General features: G+C 44.4%; 1 protein-coding gene across 4 annotated transcripts in view; it reads right to left on the reverse strand.

Moving 5' to 3' along the window:
- TNXB (tenascin XB) overlaps positions 1-19,177 on the reverse strand; it is a 69,298-nt gene that overhangs the window by 36,037 nt on the left and 14,084 nt on the right. For all 4 annotated transcript variants that reach the window (XM_072637571.1, XM_072637569.1, XM_072637568.1 and 1 more), the window contains 10 exons: positions 18,055-18,144; positions 16,010-16,297; positions 15,262-15,546; positions 11,735-12,040; positions 10,716-10,991; positions 6,948-7,256; positions 5,211-5,537; positions 3,205-3,537; positions 2,257-2,580; positions 314-637 (listed from right to left, as the gene is read on the reverse strand). In XM_072637571.1, coding sequence (XP_072493672.1) covers positions 314-637; positions 2,257-2,580; positions 3,205-3,537; positions 5,211-5,537; positions 6,948-7,256; positions 10,716-10,991; positions 11,735-12,040; positions 15,262-15,546; positions 16,010-16,297; positions 18,055-18,144 — 2,862 coding nt within the window. The remainder of the gene's footprint in view (positions 1-313; positions 638-2,256; positions 2,581-3,204; positions 3,538-5,210; positions 5,538-6,947; positions 7,257-10,715; positions 10,992-11,734; positions 12,041-15,261; positions 15,547-16,009; positions 16,298-18,054; positions 18,145-19,177) is intronic.

Here is a 19,177-nt window from a genome sequence, read left to right on the forward strand (position 1 = left end):
TCCACTAAGAATGACAACCTTAGAGTTATCCTTGACTCCTAATACTTCCTCACTCCACTCAAGCAATTAGTTGCTAAATCCTCTCATTTCTACTTTCGCAATATCTCTTGCACCAGAAGACTTTCAGAATGTCATGCCTCAACAAAAATAAATAAATGAGAAAAACCATGGTCCTAGAATGAACAGAGAAGTAGCATCAAACACCAGGGGGAGGGAAACTGATTCTCACCCTGAGTATTCCGACCCTGGGTGCTTTTCCCTTCCCCCTCCTTTACTTTCCCCACCCTGCATGCACCCCTACCCCAACGCTGACCTGTTACACCAGTAGTAGAGATTGGGCCCACACGGTGTCCATCATGAAAACCATAAAGATTCATCTTGTACGTGTGATCAGGCTCCAAGCCAGAGATGATGACTGTATCCTCTTGTCCTCCAATATTTACTACTTTGGGCTGTCCATCTCTATTCTCAAATTGGAGCACAAAGGAATCAAATTGACCCTCAGGGACAGTCCAGGAGAGGTCCAAGGAATCTGAGGTGGCATCTATCACAATCAGCTCTCCCAGGCGGGGCTTAGGAGGGGGTTCAGTGCTTAGGACTGTAGGAGTTGGAGTCATTTCCTCATCTCTTTCTGGGGCTGACATAAAAAAAGAGATACAAGCAATGTGAATGTACCTTAAACACCCCCAGTCATCATTTCTGCTTGAGAGGGGATCTTGGGATTTCTCATGCTAAGAGGATATATTGACATCAACACACTTAGTGTGACATTTTGGATCCTACAACCAGTAGATACTCCCTGCTTAAGAATACAAATACATACATACACACACACACACACACACACACACACACACACTGAACAGACTGTGATAAATGAATGTAATCTACTGCACCACAGGAAATAAAGGATGAAAGGAATTCAGAGAAATTTGGAAAGACTGCAAGAATTTACATGGATTGAATGAAGTTATCAGAACCAAGAGACAACACACATAACGATCACAATAATGTTAAGGAAAACATGTTGAAAATATAAAAACTCAGTCATGAAAACAATGAACAATATTGATTCCAGAGTGCTGATAATAACAGCTAGCAAGCATATATCGTGCTCTAACGCTAGTAAAGCACTTTATAAATATTATCTCATTTTATCCTCACAGCAACCCTGGGAAAAAAGCATTATTATTATCCCCATTTTACAGATGAGGAAACTGGGGGAAGCAGAGGTTTGGTGACTTGTCCAAGGCAGCACAGTGGATAGGGCAAGAGGTCTGGAGTCCTGAGATCAAATTCAGCTTCAGACTCTTACTAGTTGTGTGACCCTGGGCAAGTCACTTAACTCTGTTTGCCTTAGTCTAATCATCCGTAAAATGAGCTGGAGAAGGAAATGGCAAACCATTCCAGTATCTTTACAAAGAAAATGTCAAATAGGGTCATTCAGAGCCAGACATGACTGCAAACAGTTCAACAATAAGAAAAAGCTTTCTGACTCCATGTCTAACACTCCACCCAGTGTGCCACTTACCTACCCCTGACTGATGATACTTACTTTTTCTTAGTAGGGAGGTGGTGGGCTACAGGTGAAGATTGAGGCATAGGCTGTCAGATGTGTTAATATGTTAGTATTTTTTGCTTAACTATAATTCTTTTTTATAGGAGAAGGCTTTATTGGGTAGGGAGGTATTGCCAGCAATGTAGAAAAAAATAATTTTTAATAATAAGGTATTTTATTTACAATAAATATTGTAAATAATTGCATTTACAATTTTTTTAAATTTAAAGATGCATATATGCCTCTAGAACATGGAACTTCTGACTTATGGATTCAATTCATGGAGAACCAATTACATATTATGCCTATTGAAGTTCCAGGGATCTTTAGTTGTTGTCTGATGCCTGATATATTATGAATGAACATGGCTGTAGTTCACTTGTGTGAACTGTAGAAGGCGACACTTGACACTAAGCATCCACAATTCCACATTGACCCTCTCATAATCTCTTTGAGAAACAGCCTTTCCTTCCTGCCTCAAGTCAGGATGTCATCCTCCCTTCAGATCCAAGCAGATTCAAGGAATCTCAGTTCTCAGAAAATGAATCTGTGGCCCCAAAACACAGGAAACTTAGTGGAAGGAGAAGCAGAGACACAGGGATAATGACTGCTGAGGAGAAAGCCTCAGGTTGGCCCTAACCTGCAGAGCCTGGTCCAGATCCACACCCAAGGATCCACTCTCCTTACTCTTTACTCACCTGTTATGCCAATAACAGAGACGGGGCCTATGCGCTGCCTGTTATGGAGACCATAGAGATTCATCTTGTACTTGTAATCAGGCTCCAGGCCGGAGATAGTGACCTCATTCTGGTCACCTCTGACACGTTTCGTTTTAGGTTGTCCATCCCCATTCTTGTACTGGATAACGAAGAAGTCAAACTGTCCCTCTGGGACACTCCAAGAGAGGCGCAGGGAATCTGGAGTTGAATCTATCACTGTCAATTCTCCCAGGCGAGGTTTAAAAGGGGGCTCAGGGGACTCAGTGGTTGAGGCTGTGTGAGTTGGGGTCTCCTCCTCAGGGGCTGATAAAGAGATCAGAGAGAAACTGAGAATGACTTTGAGAGAAAGGGGTGGCTTACCCTGGTGACCCCCTCTTTTGTTTAGGCATACTGATATAGGTGTTAGAAATATTGAGAACTCCAAAATGGGGAAGCATATCATTGGATTTTAAAAACAGTTAGGGTTGATGATTTGAAAAGGCTTTAGGTTACTCTTAGAGGAGTGTGGCTTAGTTGGTCTCTGCCACCTTCTGGCTAGGGAGGGCACATTCAAAATTCCTGGCATAAACAGCTCCTCTACACATTTATTGTGTTCAGCAGTGAAAAATTCAAGATTCTGGCGTTTCTTCCCCAGCACCCTTGCCTGCACTCATGTCTAGTGCTGGATCAACCTACAATCCAACTTGCTTTGAACTTGGTGTTTAGCCCCAAAGGAAAAAGTGCCTAGCACATAATAGGTGCTTAATAAATGCTTACTGACTGATTGATTGACTTGTTTTCTGTGGGCATGGGGAATATAGACACAGCATATACTGGACACAACAACTAATGAGGGCTTGGACCTAATCAGAGTTGAAAAAATAGTTAATGCCCAACAGGAAAGACAGTAAATGTTATTCTGAGTCTATTCTATTGACCTTAACTCACCTGTTACGCCAATGACAGACACTGGACCTATACGTTGTCCATCATGGAAACCATAGAGATTCATCTTGTATCTGTGGTCAGGCTCCAGGTCAGAGACAGTGACCTCATTCTGGTTGCCCTCAACACGCACGGCCTGGGGTCGCCCATTCCTATCCTTGTACTGGATTGAGAAGGCATCAAACTTTCCCTGGGAGTTGGTCCAAGAGAGCTTCAAGGAGTCTGGGGTGGCCCCTGTCACTGTCAGCTCACCTAGGTGGGGCTTCTCTGGGGGTTCAGGGGCCTCAGTGGTGGGTACTGTAGGAGCTGGAACCTCCTTCACTCCCTCATATAGTGCTGAGAGAAGGAAACACATAAAGACAAGTTTGAGGATGGAATTATCTCTAGAAACTTCATGTTCCTCATATGAGAGTAAAATATTTATTTTACTGTCTCTAAGGACTATATGATGAAGTGAGCATTTCTGCAATAGAATCTCATTTCTGTGGGAGCCAAGGGACCCCCAAGTTCTCATAGGAGAAAACAGAATTGTGAGATACTGGAATGTGATGAAATTGATTCCTTATTTCCTCTTCCTTTACCCTTGAGAGAGACTTCCTATGACAATTCAAGAAGCAGGGAGACCAGAGTTACTGTGATTGGACTATATGTCTCTTCCACCTGTCACATGGGTGAATGTGGCATACTGTAGGAGCTAGTGTCTTGGACTGCCAGCTGATCTGTGGCTCAAGCCTTTATCTGAGGTAAATGAGATCAACGGGGGTGACCAGGGTTGTAGAAGCAGCCAGGAGAGGAGCAGAAAGCAGTTATGGCAGTAGGAGAAGGCCCCTAGGACTAGACCATCAGCTCCCTCAAAGCCTAGTGCATCAGTGGGCCAAAGAGAGACTGCCCCCTTTCCCAATGCTACCCCAATTTTCTTGTTCATACTTTGGGGTCCACAGCTGGACCCCAAACACACACATACACACACACACATACACACACACACCCCTCACCTTTTTTTATTACCTTTTCATGATCTATGGTTAAATATAGTTTAGACCCCCCACTCCCACTTCCACCCCTGCCTGCATCAGAAAGCAAAGAGAGGAGAGTTAAGAGGAGTTTTGGAAAATGGCTTGATAAAGGATTCCCCATGGAAAAATTCAACAAATTTCCCTTTCATTCTGAGTGTGCCTCACAAACTCTGTAGCCACAAAACCTTGATTACCCATGTCTGCTACATGAAAAGGGTCATTTGACAGAGATAGGAAATTCTAAATGCAGGGTCGGGGTGAAGGTGTATATTTCCTCTTTCTAAATAGTTCTGAGCAATGTTTCATGTCATCTCATAGTCCGAGTTCTGAACTTAATCAAGGGGGGCTCAAATTTGTTCAGTTGTTCACAGCCCCACACCATCATGCCAGACAACTTCAAGCATCAGAAAACTGTGCCTTCATCAGACACATGGCAGAATGGGAGACTCAGTTTCATCTCTGCAACTCTGTTCCATGAATCCTGAATGAGCCAAGGGATTGTCTCTCTCAAGAGCAAAGGATAAAGAAATAAGGAACCTTTCATCCTGTGTGCTCATACACAGAGATCGTTACATGCTGGTGCCTCACAAGTCTGTTTCTCTCTGTGGGAATTTTGAGAGTTCCTTGGCTCCCTTGGAGATCAAATGCTATTGTAAAAACACCTACTAAAACGGAATTTTTCTAACCCGTCATTAGAGCATTGGACTCTAGAATCAGTCACAGCATGTGATTTAGGGACACTCTGTGTTGTATTTTGATACGTTCTATTGATCGACTGGCAGTATCTAAGGATCTCCAGCTGAACCTAATATTTAGGAATTGGAAGTGCAGCGGAAGCCCAAACTCCTCAAAGATCAATTGGAGTTCTTGGGAGAGAACTGGAAACTGGATCCCAAGGGGCTAAATGAAGTAAGACACAAGGTCAGTGACAAAGAAAGGAAGACCTAGTCTGGGTCAGACATCACCTCTCAGGATCTGTTTGCTTTTACTCACCAGTTACACCGACAATGGAGCTGGGACCCACATGTTGTCCATCATGCAGACCATAGAGATTCATTTTGTATTTGTGATCTGGCTCCAGGCCAGAGATGACGGCCGTGTTCTGGTCACCTTCAACATGTACGACGTTAGTCTGTCCATCCCCATTCTTGTACTGGATCACAAAGGATTCAAACTGGCCCTCTGGAATGGTCCAAGAGAGATGCAAAGAATCTGAAGTAGCATCTGTCACCATTAGCTCTCCCAGGTGGGGTTTAGCAGGTAACTGTGAGATATCAGTGGTTGGAGATGTGGGGACTGAAGTTTCTTCCCCTCGTGGTCCTAGGACAGATATAGGAATGAGAGGATTGCATTAGACAGAAAAGATGGGTCTGTTCCTTTTTTGAACTTGGTCACTGTTTGCAAAGAAACTGAATCTAGCCCTATGACAACTCCCCTCATTCACTTGGAAGACTGATGACAGATAAGGGACTCACTATTTAGTGGAGAAATTCCAGGGATTTGTTTATCAGGTATCTATAGCACAACACAACAGCACAATGTAACAAATATTTGTTTAAGGCCTAATTTTTCAAAGTATCCTACTAGGAGCTAAGGAGATATACAGTTTAGATAAGACATGGTTCCAGTCCTCAAGGTATTTATCATCTAGTAGGTATATAAGACCAACATAGATTAGATATATAACATTGCATGTTAAGTACATCTGAGAGTTATAAGACAAAATGCTACCTGACATCCTAGGGGAAAGAACATCTCTAAAGGACAAAAGGAAATTTTAGAGATAATTTAATTCAACTTCCTTATTAAGTCAGGGCAGGATAAGTGATTTGGCTCAAAGAACACACAGCTAAGTGGTAGAAATGGGATTCAATACAACAGGTGGCTTTGAAGTCAGAGGACCTGGACTCAAATCTTGCCTTAATCACTTTTTACATGCATGAACTCTAGGCCTCAGTTTCTTCCTCAGTAAAATGGGAAGAGGGAAAGGGGAGGGTTTTATTAGATATATGAGGTAAAGGCCCTTCTGGCTCTAAATCTATGATCCTAATGAGATTCCTCTGAACTCTTGGTCAAGGGCTTCCCCTCCACCCAACCCCTCACTGCTTCTCTAGACAGAAGCAGGGAAGTCACAGAATTCAATATGCAAGAAGAGAAACTCAAGTCCAAATTCCCTAGCCTGGCATTCAAGGCCCTCTGGAATCTTGATCAAAACTACTTTTCCAAGTTATCTCCTCACTCCACACTCATGCCAAACAGGATCATTTGTTATCCTCTGAAAACATCCTGAGTCTTTGATCACACTGTTTTCAATGTCCCAAATGCATTTCCTTGTTTTTACTCTTTGAAATTCTGTTCATCTTCAAAATCCTGTTCAAATGCTTCCTCATCCATCAATACCCCATCCCTTGAAACCCACAACCGGAAGTGACCTTTCTGTCCCATGAATTTTCAGAACACCTAGTTCAGTTCATTTCTTTCACACTTCGGATATCCTATTTTATGCTTGGTTATAGGCGTGCATGTCTGACATTGCCTGTTTTGCTAGAAGCCTCATGAAAAAGCCAGAGACCATGTCCTATTTATCTTTGTTCCCCCTCTCGTATGTTGAAGCTAGACCCGTATGCACTGAATTGAGGAACTAACAAGGAGTGACAGGAGGGTTCATAGGCTCTTGTGCCAGAAAAAAGGGATTAGCAAGTGCTAGCAGCCTTAACAACTCACGGTCACCTGTCATAACAACAGTTGAGAGGGGGCCCAGCTGCTTCCCCGAGTAGAGTCCATAGAGAAGCATCTTGTATTTGCGATTCGGCTCCAGGCCAGAAATCACAACTTCATTCTGCTCTCCTTCCACAGGCACCATCTGAGGCTGCCCATCTTTGTCTTTGTATTGAACCACAAAGGAGTCAAAGGATCCCTGCTGGACAGTCCATGATAAGTGCACGGCAGCATTGGCCACAGCCACTGCTGTCAGTTTCTCCCCTAATCGAGGCTTCAGCGGACGTGGAGTAACTTTGATGCCTGAAGCTTTAGGGCTGTCTGAGAATGAGAGAGAAAGAGAGGAAGTTGAGTTGTCTCCAGGAGGCTGGGTGACTTCAGAGAACAGGAGATGTAGGGGCGGGAGCCCAACACATTGCCTGGGTTAGGGCTGAGGGCTTTGGTGGAAGTCTCCTAGTCAAGGGGCTAAGAGAAAGAGCAATTGGGAAAGAGGAAAGCCCGGGTTTTCCTAAATCATACAGGTAGGTAAAATGAGAGCTCACGTGCTCCCACTCAGTAGTGGTACCAGCAGAAAGGAAAGGGTCACAATATTTCTTTCCAAGGAGCCTAAAGCCCTGTACTTGCATCCAGGTCCCAGATTGGGAATAGTGACTAACCATCCATGTTGGACATTAATATAAACCATACAATACTATATTATACTATGTAATACTATACTATACTAATACTACAGATCCTATCCTATCCTATCCTATCCTATATATCCCTGTCTTTATACTGGACCATAAAGGGGAAGACTCAAGGATAGCCCAAAAGAAGAGTGGGTAGTTCACGATGGGTCCTGTCACCTAGGCAGGAATAATTTTTGATAGCTGATGCAGAACTCCCTATTACTTCCCAAACGATCTCCATCCCATTCATTTCTTGTCCTGTGTTAGAAATACAGACTAGCTGGCTATCGTATCCCGCCTCCCTCCTACCTCTAAACCGTAACAATATTAGTAGCTAGCATGTATATAGTGCTTCACAAAATTGTCTCATCTTATCCTCATAATAACCCTGAGAAGCAGGTGATATTATTATGCCCATTTTAGAGATGAGGAAACTAAGGCAAACAGAGTAAGTTGCTCAGGGTCATACGGGTAGTGTCTGAGTCAGGATTTGAATGCAAGTATTCCTGATTCCAGGCCTTGTAGTCTAACCGTTGTGCCACCTAGTTGGCACAAAAGCCCTCTCCCATGCAGACAGATGAAGTTGTTACCTACTCTGAAAGTTATTAGCTGGACAAAGATTCTCCAGCTTCCCTTTGGTGTCTTACTTCTCTCCCACTCAGTAGGTTCTTGTATCCAGATGTTAAATCCCACCTTTGAGAGCCCAGTTCCTTAGTAGGTCAGTAAGGGATGGGGGGGTGGGCTGGTTAGCTCCTTCTTTTCCACCCCAGATCTCTTTGTCTCTTTCCTCCCTCCCCATTTTCCTTTGCCAGGGCTCTCCCCTTTCCTATACTGAGGGTTCGGAGGAGGGCTGAAAGACAGGACAATGAGTCCCTGACACCAGTGAGCGGACACTGGCTGGGTACAGGAGACAAGAGTTGATCTTACAGCTGGCCACCGTTCTATTCCTTGCCTACTTGGACCCTGAGAACCTGAGACCCCCAGTACAGACCAGCTGGGGGCGCAGCTGCACCTAGAGATAGGATGCATAGGGAATTAATTTGCGGAGGTGGTGGGAAGGAAGTGGCAAACAGGGAAACTGATCAGGTGTCTGTTAGGAGGAGAGTCTTGGGGCCTGGGAAAGAGCTGGCAGGCTGCCTCCCTGGATACCGAGGGCGCTGACGGCATTGTTGTTGTTGAGTTTTTTCTGGCGATTGAGAGCCCCCAGGGGCAGGGGAGGGACTGGCCGGAGCCCCAGGAAAGGGGAGACATCTGGCCTGGGCTGGCCTGGGCAGCAAGCCCTCTAATTCTTCTGGTTCCCAGTTTCCAAAGCCCTGTGGGAGGGAGGAGGAGGGAAGCATGGAGATGTGTGGGGGTGGAGGAAGCGTTGGGGGGGCGGGAGCGCTCCGGTGGCCTCTGAGTAGCTAGAGATGGGACTGACAGACAGCTAAGAGAGAAAGGAAAGGGGAAGGCATGGGAAGCGCGGGGGGGATCCTGACAGCTCTACCAAAGACCCCCAGCTTCAGCAGAGGCAGAGTCTTCCTCTATAGCCTCCAGGGCTGCCCTTACTCCAAGAGACTGTATAAGGTGCTCACCTTCCAGAAAGGGGTGGGGGAGGCAGTTCCCATGCCAGAGAAGGGTAACCCTCTTCTGCACGATACTGATCCCTACTGTCCTGGCTTATTCTGTACTATATTAACTATACAGCGCTGTATTATATACTGTACTATACTACACGAGATTTACTATACTATATTAATTATATGATATTATACTATATTTACTATACTATACTAATGATACAATACTCTGCTATGCTATACTTAGCTATACTGTATTATAGGTGGCACAGTAGATAAAGTGCTGGGCTTGAAATCAGGAAGACCTGAGTTTAAATAGACCTTAGATACTAAGTAAGTAAGTGTCAGCTTAGTGACCCTGAGCAAGTCACTTAAACTCTGTGCCTTAATCCACTGGAGAAGGAAATTGTAAACAACTCCGGTATCTTTACCAAGAAAATCCCAGATAAGGTCATGAAGAGTCAGTCAGACATGACAGACCGACAACAACAGATATTTTACATTACACTATATTATTTTATATTTACTATGCTAATTATACAATACTATATTAATTATGTTATACTATATTAGCTATAGTAATTATACTATATTATACCATACATTATTTATTATAGTATACTTTATCATATTTTCCATGCTAATTATACAATACTATAATATACTTACTATACTGCATTAATTATACTATGTTGTATTGTCCTATATCTATTATAATATCCTATATTTTATACATGTATATTCTATATTATATATAATAGTATATCATACTACACTAATTATACAGTACTACATTATGTCATGGGCAGCTAGGTGGCACAGTGGATAGAGTGCCAGCCCAGGAGTGAGGAAGACTCATCTTCCTGAGTTCAAATCCAGCCTCAGTTACTAGCTGTGTGACCTTGGGTGAGTCACGTAACCCTGTTTGCCTCAGTTTCTTTATCTGTAAAATGAACTGGAGAAGGAAATGGCAAATCACTCCAGTAGCTTTGCCAAGAGAATCCCAAATGGGGTCACAAAGAGTTGGACGTGATGGAAAATGACTGAATAATAAATACAACGACATTATATTATATACTACACTCTATTTTACTATAATATACTGTAATTTACTATATTGACTATACTATACTAATTATACAATATTATACTACAATTATACAATAGTATAGCATATTATAATTATACTACATCATACTACTATCCTATCCTATTCTATAAAATGCTATTTATGTTAACATGAAATGGATTTGTTGTTATTTTTAATGAATTAATAAATATTTAAAAATTTAACTTTAAATAAAATGAAGTAAGTATTGGAAGATATAATCCACATAAGCAAAAAATTTTGAGGATGTAAATAATTTTTAAGAGTCTAAAGGAATCCTGAGACCCCAGTGTTTGAGAACCATTACCTTAGAAGAAAAAGTAGAGGAAAGGAAGAGGTGACAGGTATTGTAGCAATCACAGAAATGAAAAGAGAGTGAATGCAGAAAGAAGGAGGAAGGGTAGTGAAGCAGCATAGATGACAGCCAATTTCTCCTACTCACCAGTCTTTGCTTCCACAGAGATGGGCCCATGGCGTTTGCCATCTTTGATGCCAAAGAGAAGGAACTTGTACTTCCGGGAGTGCTCTAAACCAGATATAGTAACCTCATCCTGAATGCCCTCTGTGGATACCACCTGTGGCTGCCCATTCCTGTCCTTGTACTGAACCTCAAAGGAGTCAAACTTGCCCTCAGTGACAGTCCAGGAGAGACGCAGGGAGTCTCGGGTCACATCTGTTACTGTCACCTCTCCCAGATGAGGCTCTACAGATAATGGGTCTGGAACAAGGAAAGAAAGAGAGAATGGTTACACCCTGAATGGAGGGTAAAAAAAAATCACTACTCGTCTCTTACTGAAGAGCAAATTAAATTTTCCTAAGATGGGGTGGGAGGTGGGAATGGTGAGTTGGCTTGAGAGAGAAAAGAGCAGCTCTCAGAAACAGGAAAGCCAAGAGGAAGACATGAAACAGCAGTGGAGGCCAGTTTGGAAGACAAGAAGAACCTGGAAGAAGGCCAGAAGACAGAGAAAAATAGAGGTTGGATATGTCTTTAAAGAGATTAAAAGAACATGGATTATTTGACCCCAAAAGAAAGGGCAAAAACAGGGGGTGTCTTAAATACTTCCAAGCCTCACAAGATCACAAGGAGGAATGCAAGAACCAGATGCGTTCAATCACCAGGAAATGTACCAAGTTGGCTTTAGGCAGGATTTAGGTTAGATGGGAGAAGGAACTTCTGATTTGGGAAAAGGGAGGCTTCTCTCTGTCTACTCTGAAGGAGGAGCCATTCTGCCTGGAGACGGCTGGCAGGATGAGATGACTTTAGGAATGATCGGTTTACTTTTCCTGAAGGACAAGGAATTCTCGGCTTTGATCCAGACCCTGGGACAGAGGTGGACAGAGGACTAAAGAGAAAAAGACAACTAAAAAGATAGCTGTGAGGGGGAGATGGTGAGGATTAGGAAATAAGAATGGGGGTGAATGGGACTGGGGGTGTAAGAATGTGTCTGGGCTACTATTTACCTGTTGTAGCAATCGCAGAAATGGGGCCCACCCTTTGTTTGCCTCGAAGTCCATAGAGATTCATCTTGTATTTCCGGGAGGGCTGCAGGTCAGAGATGGTAACTTCATTCTGGCCAACCTCAACAGGTACCACTTGGGTCTGTCCATCCTTGTCTTTGTACTGGACCACAAATGAGTCAAACCTCCCCTCATGGATGGTCCAGAGGAGATGCAGGGAATTGTGAGTCACATCTGTCACAGTCAGCTCCCCCAGGCGAGGCTTGGGGCTCTCAGTGGCTGGTGGAGTGTCCTCTTCCCATTGTGGAGCTGAAATAGAGATAGAAGCTATTTCTTTTCCTTTAGTGGAAATTATGTTGATGTTTTTAAACCAAATCTTTAAAATAATTATAAAATTATAAACTCCATCATATGGGCAGGACACCTGAGTCAAGAGAAACCAGAATACTAGATAGAGCCAGAAAAAGGTTTGATCAGTCATTGGGCTCAGGACAAGTCATCTCCATTTTATTCTCCACTCTCAAATTCTACCTCAAACTCCCTCACTCTCCTTCCACTGAGAATCTTCCTTTTACCCCATTTCTCTTCTGGAAAAGGAGTCTTGATCCCCCCCAGCCTTCTCCTCCAATAAACCTCTTGCTCCTATCTTTGGGACCAAGGCATTTCACTCTTTCATGCTTGACTTGATCCCTAATCTAAGCCCTGGCTATTCTGGAATGCCAGGGGTTGCATGTTCTAGTTCCCACAAGTCTCTTTCTTTATCTTGCTTCTGCTATTGGGAACCAGACATACCTGGAAGTCTCTCCTAGTCCTAAGTGGGATTGGGGAGAAAGGTTAATTTATTACCATTGAAAAAAATTAATGAGAGCAATTGAGACAGACTCCAGAGGGGAATGATGGAAAGATGGTGTCCACCATGAAGCAGTCCACATGACTGCTAGTGAGACTAAGGCCCATAGGCTAGTTTAAAACAATAAGTAGGACCAGTCTTAATAATTAGTTAGAGAATATACTTCAGGTAATAGAAATAAGACAAAGAAAACTGGCTCAAGGATAAGACTTCCAAGGGCCCAGAGCCATACAGACCTCTAGGAGAGGGTAAAGGGAACAATGAGATCATTCATCTAGGATGATCTGAAACCCAAGGGAAAAATCAAGGCCCTCTTACTTACTACCTATGTAATCTTGGACTTTTCACCTTTCTCTGCTTCACTGGTATCTTTGGTAAAATGAAGGGGGTGGACTAGATGACTCTAAGGTCCTATTCAACTCAAGTGACTTGCTCAAGGTCACACAGATACAAGTAAAAGAACTAAACTCCAAACCCAGGTCTTCTGACTCCAAATCCACTGGTGTTTCCACTATATCTTGAGGAATTCAGGACATACCTAGGAGCTAAATCCAGTAGCAGAAATGGCAGGAAGGGTAACTGTGAGGTCAAATAAGTGAATTACAGCCCAAGTTGCTCTACTTCCCTCCAATCAAAAGAAAAAGCCTGAAAAAAATCACTCTTTCTATGGGACTTAAAATGCAACTGTCTATACAGGTATTAAATTATAAAAGATGTAAAACAATGATTTGCTAAAAGTAGAATTTCAGACTCCAGAGTGGGAGTTATGTGAGGCAGGGGACCTTCCCTCTCTCCTCAAATATTTACCTATCTGTTGCTAAAGCTGGCCCTGTTCCTTACACATAATCCATATGGTAGGATTTCTACCTTTGTGGAATTGTTGCCCTGAGAAGTTATGGGAAGAGGGGAGATGCTATAGTGCATGTGGGAGAAAGTCATCCTCCAGACTCTATAAGAGGCAAACAAGGAGAAGCTGAGCCAGAACAAGAGGAGAGAAGTTAGTGGAAAAGAGATGTTTTGGGAGAAGACAAGGAGGACAGGAGTTATGAAAAGTTTAAAAAAGAGGAAAGGCAATTCTAGAGAAAGGGAAAGATAAAGGGCAAGGAGAGATGAGGGAGGAAATATAGGACAGGAGCAAAAAAACTCCATAAGCAACTAAAGTAGGCAAAATATACTGAGGGAAGGATGAGGTTGAGGAATTTGGAAAGAATTTTGAAATTAAAATAACAAGCATGTTCAGAGTCTGATAAGGCTTTCTAAAGATAGTCTTTTCCTCTCCCTCCAGTCCATCCATACTACCTTAAACTCAACCCAAACTGGCTAGAAGTCAAGACAAAGGGATGGTCTCATCCATCTTAGAAAACATTCAGGGAAATACAATTGCATGACCTTTCTTGGATCCTTTGGACAAACCAACAAGACAGTGTGAGGGGGTAGTTGAAGAGAGGGGAATATGGAAAAGGGAAGGAGGAATTGCAGACTGGGGAGAAAGCAATAGAAACCAGACATGAAGAGGCAACCAGGACTTGAACTGGGGTTTTAATTATGGCAGGTGGATAGAGAATCCAGGAGAAACAGAGGAGTCAATGGATTGACTGGGAATACACAAAAGAAAATGGAAGAAAGATGAGGATATAATGGGGAAAAGTTAAGGAGGAATGGCTTGGGCAGATTTGAAGGGAGTCAACTCCTACAAATATGGGGGAAGTGAGAAGTTTTCTTTGCTGAGAAGTAAAGATGAGAGATTAAAGCTAGAATGTAGAAGGAGATGACTTGGTTAAGGAGTCCTGAATATAATGGAAAGAAGAAGAGAGGAAGCCAGAAAGGGGTAGAGAATTTGTTGATGTCCAAGCAGAGAAAGCACAAATGAGAAAAAGTACAGAAACAGAATAAGACTTAAGAATCTCGTGGGGTCTGTAGAGCTTGTTTGGACTAGGAGCAAGGACAGAGTAGGGGAAAAGGAGCCAGATTCAAAGGAGATAAGGGGTCTCTAGAGAGAAGAAGTCTTACCTACTCTTACTTACCTTGGATGGCAACCACAGAAAGAGGGCTACACAAGGTCTGCCATGGAGCCTATAGAACTTCATTTTATATTTCCTGTTGGGCTCTAAGTCAGAGATAGTGACTTCATTCTGGTCTCCTCCAAAAGGCACTACCTGGGGTTTCCCATCCCTATCTTTATATTAAACCACAAAGGAGTTAAAGGGATCCTGGAAGGTTGTCCAGAAGAGGCTAAGGGAAGCTAAAGTCACATCTGTCACTTCAATTCTCCAAGGTAAGGTTCCCCAGGGGACTCAGGGTCTGAAGTTGTGGAAGGCAGAGTTTCCTGGTCTATCATTTTGGGGGCTGGGACAGAGCAAGACAAAAAGTGAGATTGAGCTTGAGGTTCCAAGAATTGAGGAGGAAAAAATTATTACCTGAGTATAGAAAGATGTCTAGGAAATACCACTTACTTAGTGCCTGACCCACCTGTTATGATCAGCTATGTGTGACCTGTGCTCACAGGGTGAGCAGCTAACAGACAGAGATACCATCTAGCACTACAGATGGAAAACATAGATAGCCTGAAATCTGGAGAGTGAGGCCAAGGTATCAAAAACTTGAAGAGATTCCTTGGAAAGGAAAATTTAAGAGCTGGGGATCTACAAGGGTTTCAAGTTACATCCTTGCTTCTGCTTACCTGTAGTACCCTCAGCAGAGAGGGGACCATGGCGCTTCTTGCCGATGAGTCCATACAAGATGAATTTGTACCTCCGGCTGGGATTCAGTGGGGAGATAGTGATGGACCTCTCAGGCCCCTCCACAGGAACCATTTGCATCTGCCCATCCCTGTCCTTGTACTGGATCAGGAAGGAATCAAACTGTCCCTCAGGGACAGTCCAAGAGAGGTGAAGGGAATTAGAGGTGGGGTCTGTTACCCACAACTCCCCAAGGCGAGGCAGAGTCCCTGAGTGAGGGAAAGAAGCTGAGAAAAGGAGACAAAGAAAGAAGGAATAAGGTATAGGTCACAGGGAAAAAGGAAAAAGTCTCTTCCCAACTCCCAAACACATCCCAGACATATTCCCAAGAAGGGAATAAAGTATCTTGTCCTTCCTTCTACTGCAACAAGTCCCCTTCCTGTCTGGGATCATTTCTTTATAGAAAAGTATCCTTGTGGCACTCCTTCCACCCCTTCCCCCATAAACTCTCATTTCCTCAGCCCTAACAGAATAGACAATGGGGAAGGAGCCCTGTAACTTTAAGGTCTATGGCAGCCAACCCTCCCACATAACCCTATGTATGCCACTGCAGTGGATGTATGCTCAGTAGATGTGAAGTGACTGGAAGGTTATCTGAAAGAAGGAGGAACAAGATAAAAGAGGTAGAATGGGAAGGTGTTTGGAGTTTGGGGGCGGCCAGAAGAAAGGAGCCCAGTCATTCACACTCACGTGTCTTAGCCTCAGCAGTGAGGGGGCCATGTTGATTTTCACCCACAAGCCCATAAAGGTTGAATTTGTACTTGTGGCCAGGATCTAGAGAGGAGATGGTGACATCATGCTGGAGACCTTCCACTGGCACCGCCTGGGGCTGTCCATTCTTGTCTTGATACTGGACCAAAAAGGAGTCAAATTGGCCTTCAGGAACAGTCCAATGGAGGATGACGAAGTTTGGGGACATACCTAGAGCCTGAAGCTCTCCAAGTCGAGGTGGGACAGAAAGTTTCTTAGACTCATTAGCTGTGGGGATAAATTATAATAGGTAATATGAGTTTCCCTTCCTTTTCTCTCTTGCCTCTCTCATCTCTCCTGGACAGCTCCCTCCTGACCTGGACGGGCCTTCTGACCTAAGAGGTCCCTGTGCTCTAGCAAAGACCCCTCCCTCATATTCTCCACTTCTTTCTTTCCCCAGTTTCTTATTTTCCATCGTCCTGGGAATCTGTTTATTGATTTTCTCTCTTTTGGGGATCCCGTGATCCCTTCTATTGGGTAATAAGGGGAGAAATTAGTGGTTTATTTTCTTGAGAAGGTTTTAATACCCTTCTCCATTTCTACTCATCATCCCTTTCCTCTATTAGTTTCACCACCTTTCTACAGTATTTCCTTTGGGTATTACCATCAGTAATAGGTTTAAAGTCCCTCCCTTTTGATTCTTTCCCTATCCAATTCCCCCAAAAGAAACATGTGGTAAGGTTGGCCCAGAGGGGTGGGCAGAGCAGGCTACCCTGCACCCCATAGAGCATGACTGTGTAGGGAGTGTGGGCCCTGACGGACTGGCTACTCTCAGGTCCCCTGGCACCATCACCTCCTGGGGGGTCCCTCCCCACCCATGAAAGGGCTCCTCCCTCAGCAGGAACTCATTGAAATGACCACATGGTGCTGTCCACTGCAGGCCCAGCTCTCTTGGGGCTACTTCCACTGCCCGAAGCTCACCCAATGCTGGGAGCCCTAGTGTAGAGGTAGTGGGGGATATGGGGAAAGGTTGGAGGGAGTAAAGTGGAGGGCATCATTGGGGTCTGAGCCCCACAGGGGCCTCTCCTTTCCCACTCCTTGCAAGAGTTTCTTGGGGGCAGGATCACATCAGGGGGAGAGTATTAGAAAGGAAATAGGGGAAGGAACTTAAAAGCATGAGGCCTGCAACCTGGAGTCATGAATCTCCAAATTTCCACCCCTTTTTCCTCTCATCAGCCTCTTTGTCACTTAGCCTTTCTTTCCTGTCTCCTCAGTGCTTGTTTTCCCCTCCCTCCTTATGGGGTTTATTCACCTTCATCTTTTTCTTTCCCATTCTCTGCCTTTCAGCTTATTTTCTCCTCTGTTGTTTAGTCTGCCCAATTCTTCCTGTCTTCTGTCCTTCAGTTCTGCTCTCCCTATCCCTCTGTCTTCTCTCTCTCATTATTTTTTAGCCTCTCCAATCCCTCAGTCAGAGGATTTAGAACTCGAATGGATCTTTAAGATCTTCTAGTCTAACACCACCATTTACTCAAGGAAGTAAGAAAATCAGAATTTGAACTCTGGTCCTCTGACTCCTCAACCAGGACTCTTTCCTATATACCCATTACCATCTTCTTCCTTCTTTTTGTCCTTTAGATCATCATCCAGCTCTCACTTTTTATGTACTATCTCTGACTCTCTCATTTCTCTCTCTTGACACCAGCCCTATTGTGCCTCTTCTTTCTGTCGCCTTGCTCCCTGGTCCACCCCTCCTCTGAGACTGTCTGAGCTACAGTCCCACTTCTTGGCTATCTGGGCAAGTTGTACCTAGAATGCCTTGGTAAGTGAGAAGAGCAGTGGACTCTCCTTCAGGGAGGACCCCACAGGGGTGAAACTGGCCATTGGCCCTGCTGAACTTTCCCAAGCAGCTGCTTCTTGTGGGGCCTGGGCCATTCAGGCACCAGCAGATGAAGCAAGGATTGGGCAAAGGTATTCGGCTGGGCTCTCCAGGACATGGAGCTCACCTGTTCCATCTGTGCCTATCACCACAAATTCTACCAACTCACCTGGGAGCTGCAGGATAGGCGCCCGAGCCCCCTGGGTCGTGGGCGGTGGGGTCAGCCCTATAGGAGGCTCATCTGTGGCACCAAAGGGGCCTGAGGAGGGTTAGTGAAGAAAAGGGGAGAGAGAGAGAGAAAGAGATGATAAGAGAGTAAACACTAGAAACTGCACCTCAGACCTCTGGCCTTCATTGTCTTGAGCATCATGCCCCCTCTAAGTTGTCCTCCTCTGAAAAGCTCTTATTTATCCAGAGATTTGTGCCTGCTCCCTGGTTTCCTTACATTACAACCCACATTCCCCTACCTCCTCTTTGTTCCCACAGAGATGTCCAGGTCCTCCAGAGTCCCAAGAGGTGAGAATACCACCATAGTAGGTGCTCAATACATACTTGTAGAATAAATGGTATCCCCCATTCTCCTAAGAGGCTCTTGTGCATCCTTCATGTCCCCCATAAAAGGCTCCCATTTCCCTCTTGTCTTCCCAGAGGACCAAGAAGTCATCCTACCCACCCCACTCCCAGGTGCCCTGTGGAATCTGGCCCTTCTGGTCCCATATTCCCTCAGACCCCTCCCAACTGTGCGTAGGGGGGATCCTGGCCTCCATTAGTGCTGCAGTGAGAAGCCTGGAAGAAAGGAGGAGATGGTGGTGTTAGCGGAGGATGAAGGAGAGAAGGAGAGCAAGAAGGGGGTGGTGGGAAATGTTCCATCCAGGACTAGGTGACATCTGTGCCCTGTGAGGAAAGAAGATTTCCACCCTACTGCTCATAGGTGCCACAGCTCCCTCCTCCAGGCCCCAGGTATTGTCTGTTGGAGAGAAAGATGAGAGGAGGGCCGACCAGCCAGCCTGGGATAGGCAGATGAAGAAAAAACAGTAATTTCAATGCCACCCAATCAAGGCTAGTCTCTTCCAGTGGCCTTGATTTTCCCTCTTTTGGTCCAGACCAATCTTGCAGACAAGTAACAACCAACAAATGGACCTGAAAGACTCCCCCTTCCTTGGCTTATCCTCCCTGGGTATGTGTACAACAACCTTCCTGTTCTCACAGTCTGCTTCCCACACTACCCTGAAAATCAGATAGGGGTGCTCCAGTACTTGAATGAAAATTGGCGGCCATCTCAAGCACATGAA

The sequence above is a fragment of the Notamacropus eugenii genome, chromosome 2, assembly GCF_028372415.1.
Source record: "Notamacropus eugenii isolate mMacEug1 chromosome 2, mMacEug1.pri_v2, whole genome shotgun sequence".
In the NCBI taxonomy this organism is placed as follows: Eukaryota; Metazoa; Chordata; class Mammalia; order Diprotodontia; family Macropodidae; genus Notamacropus; species Notamacropus eugenii.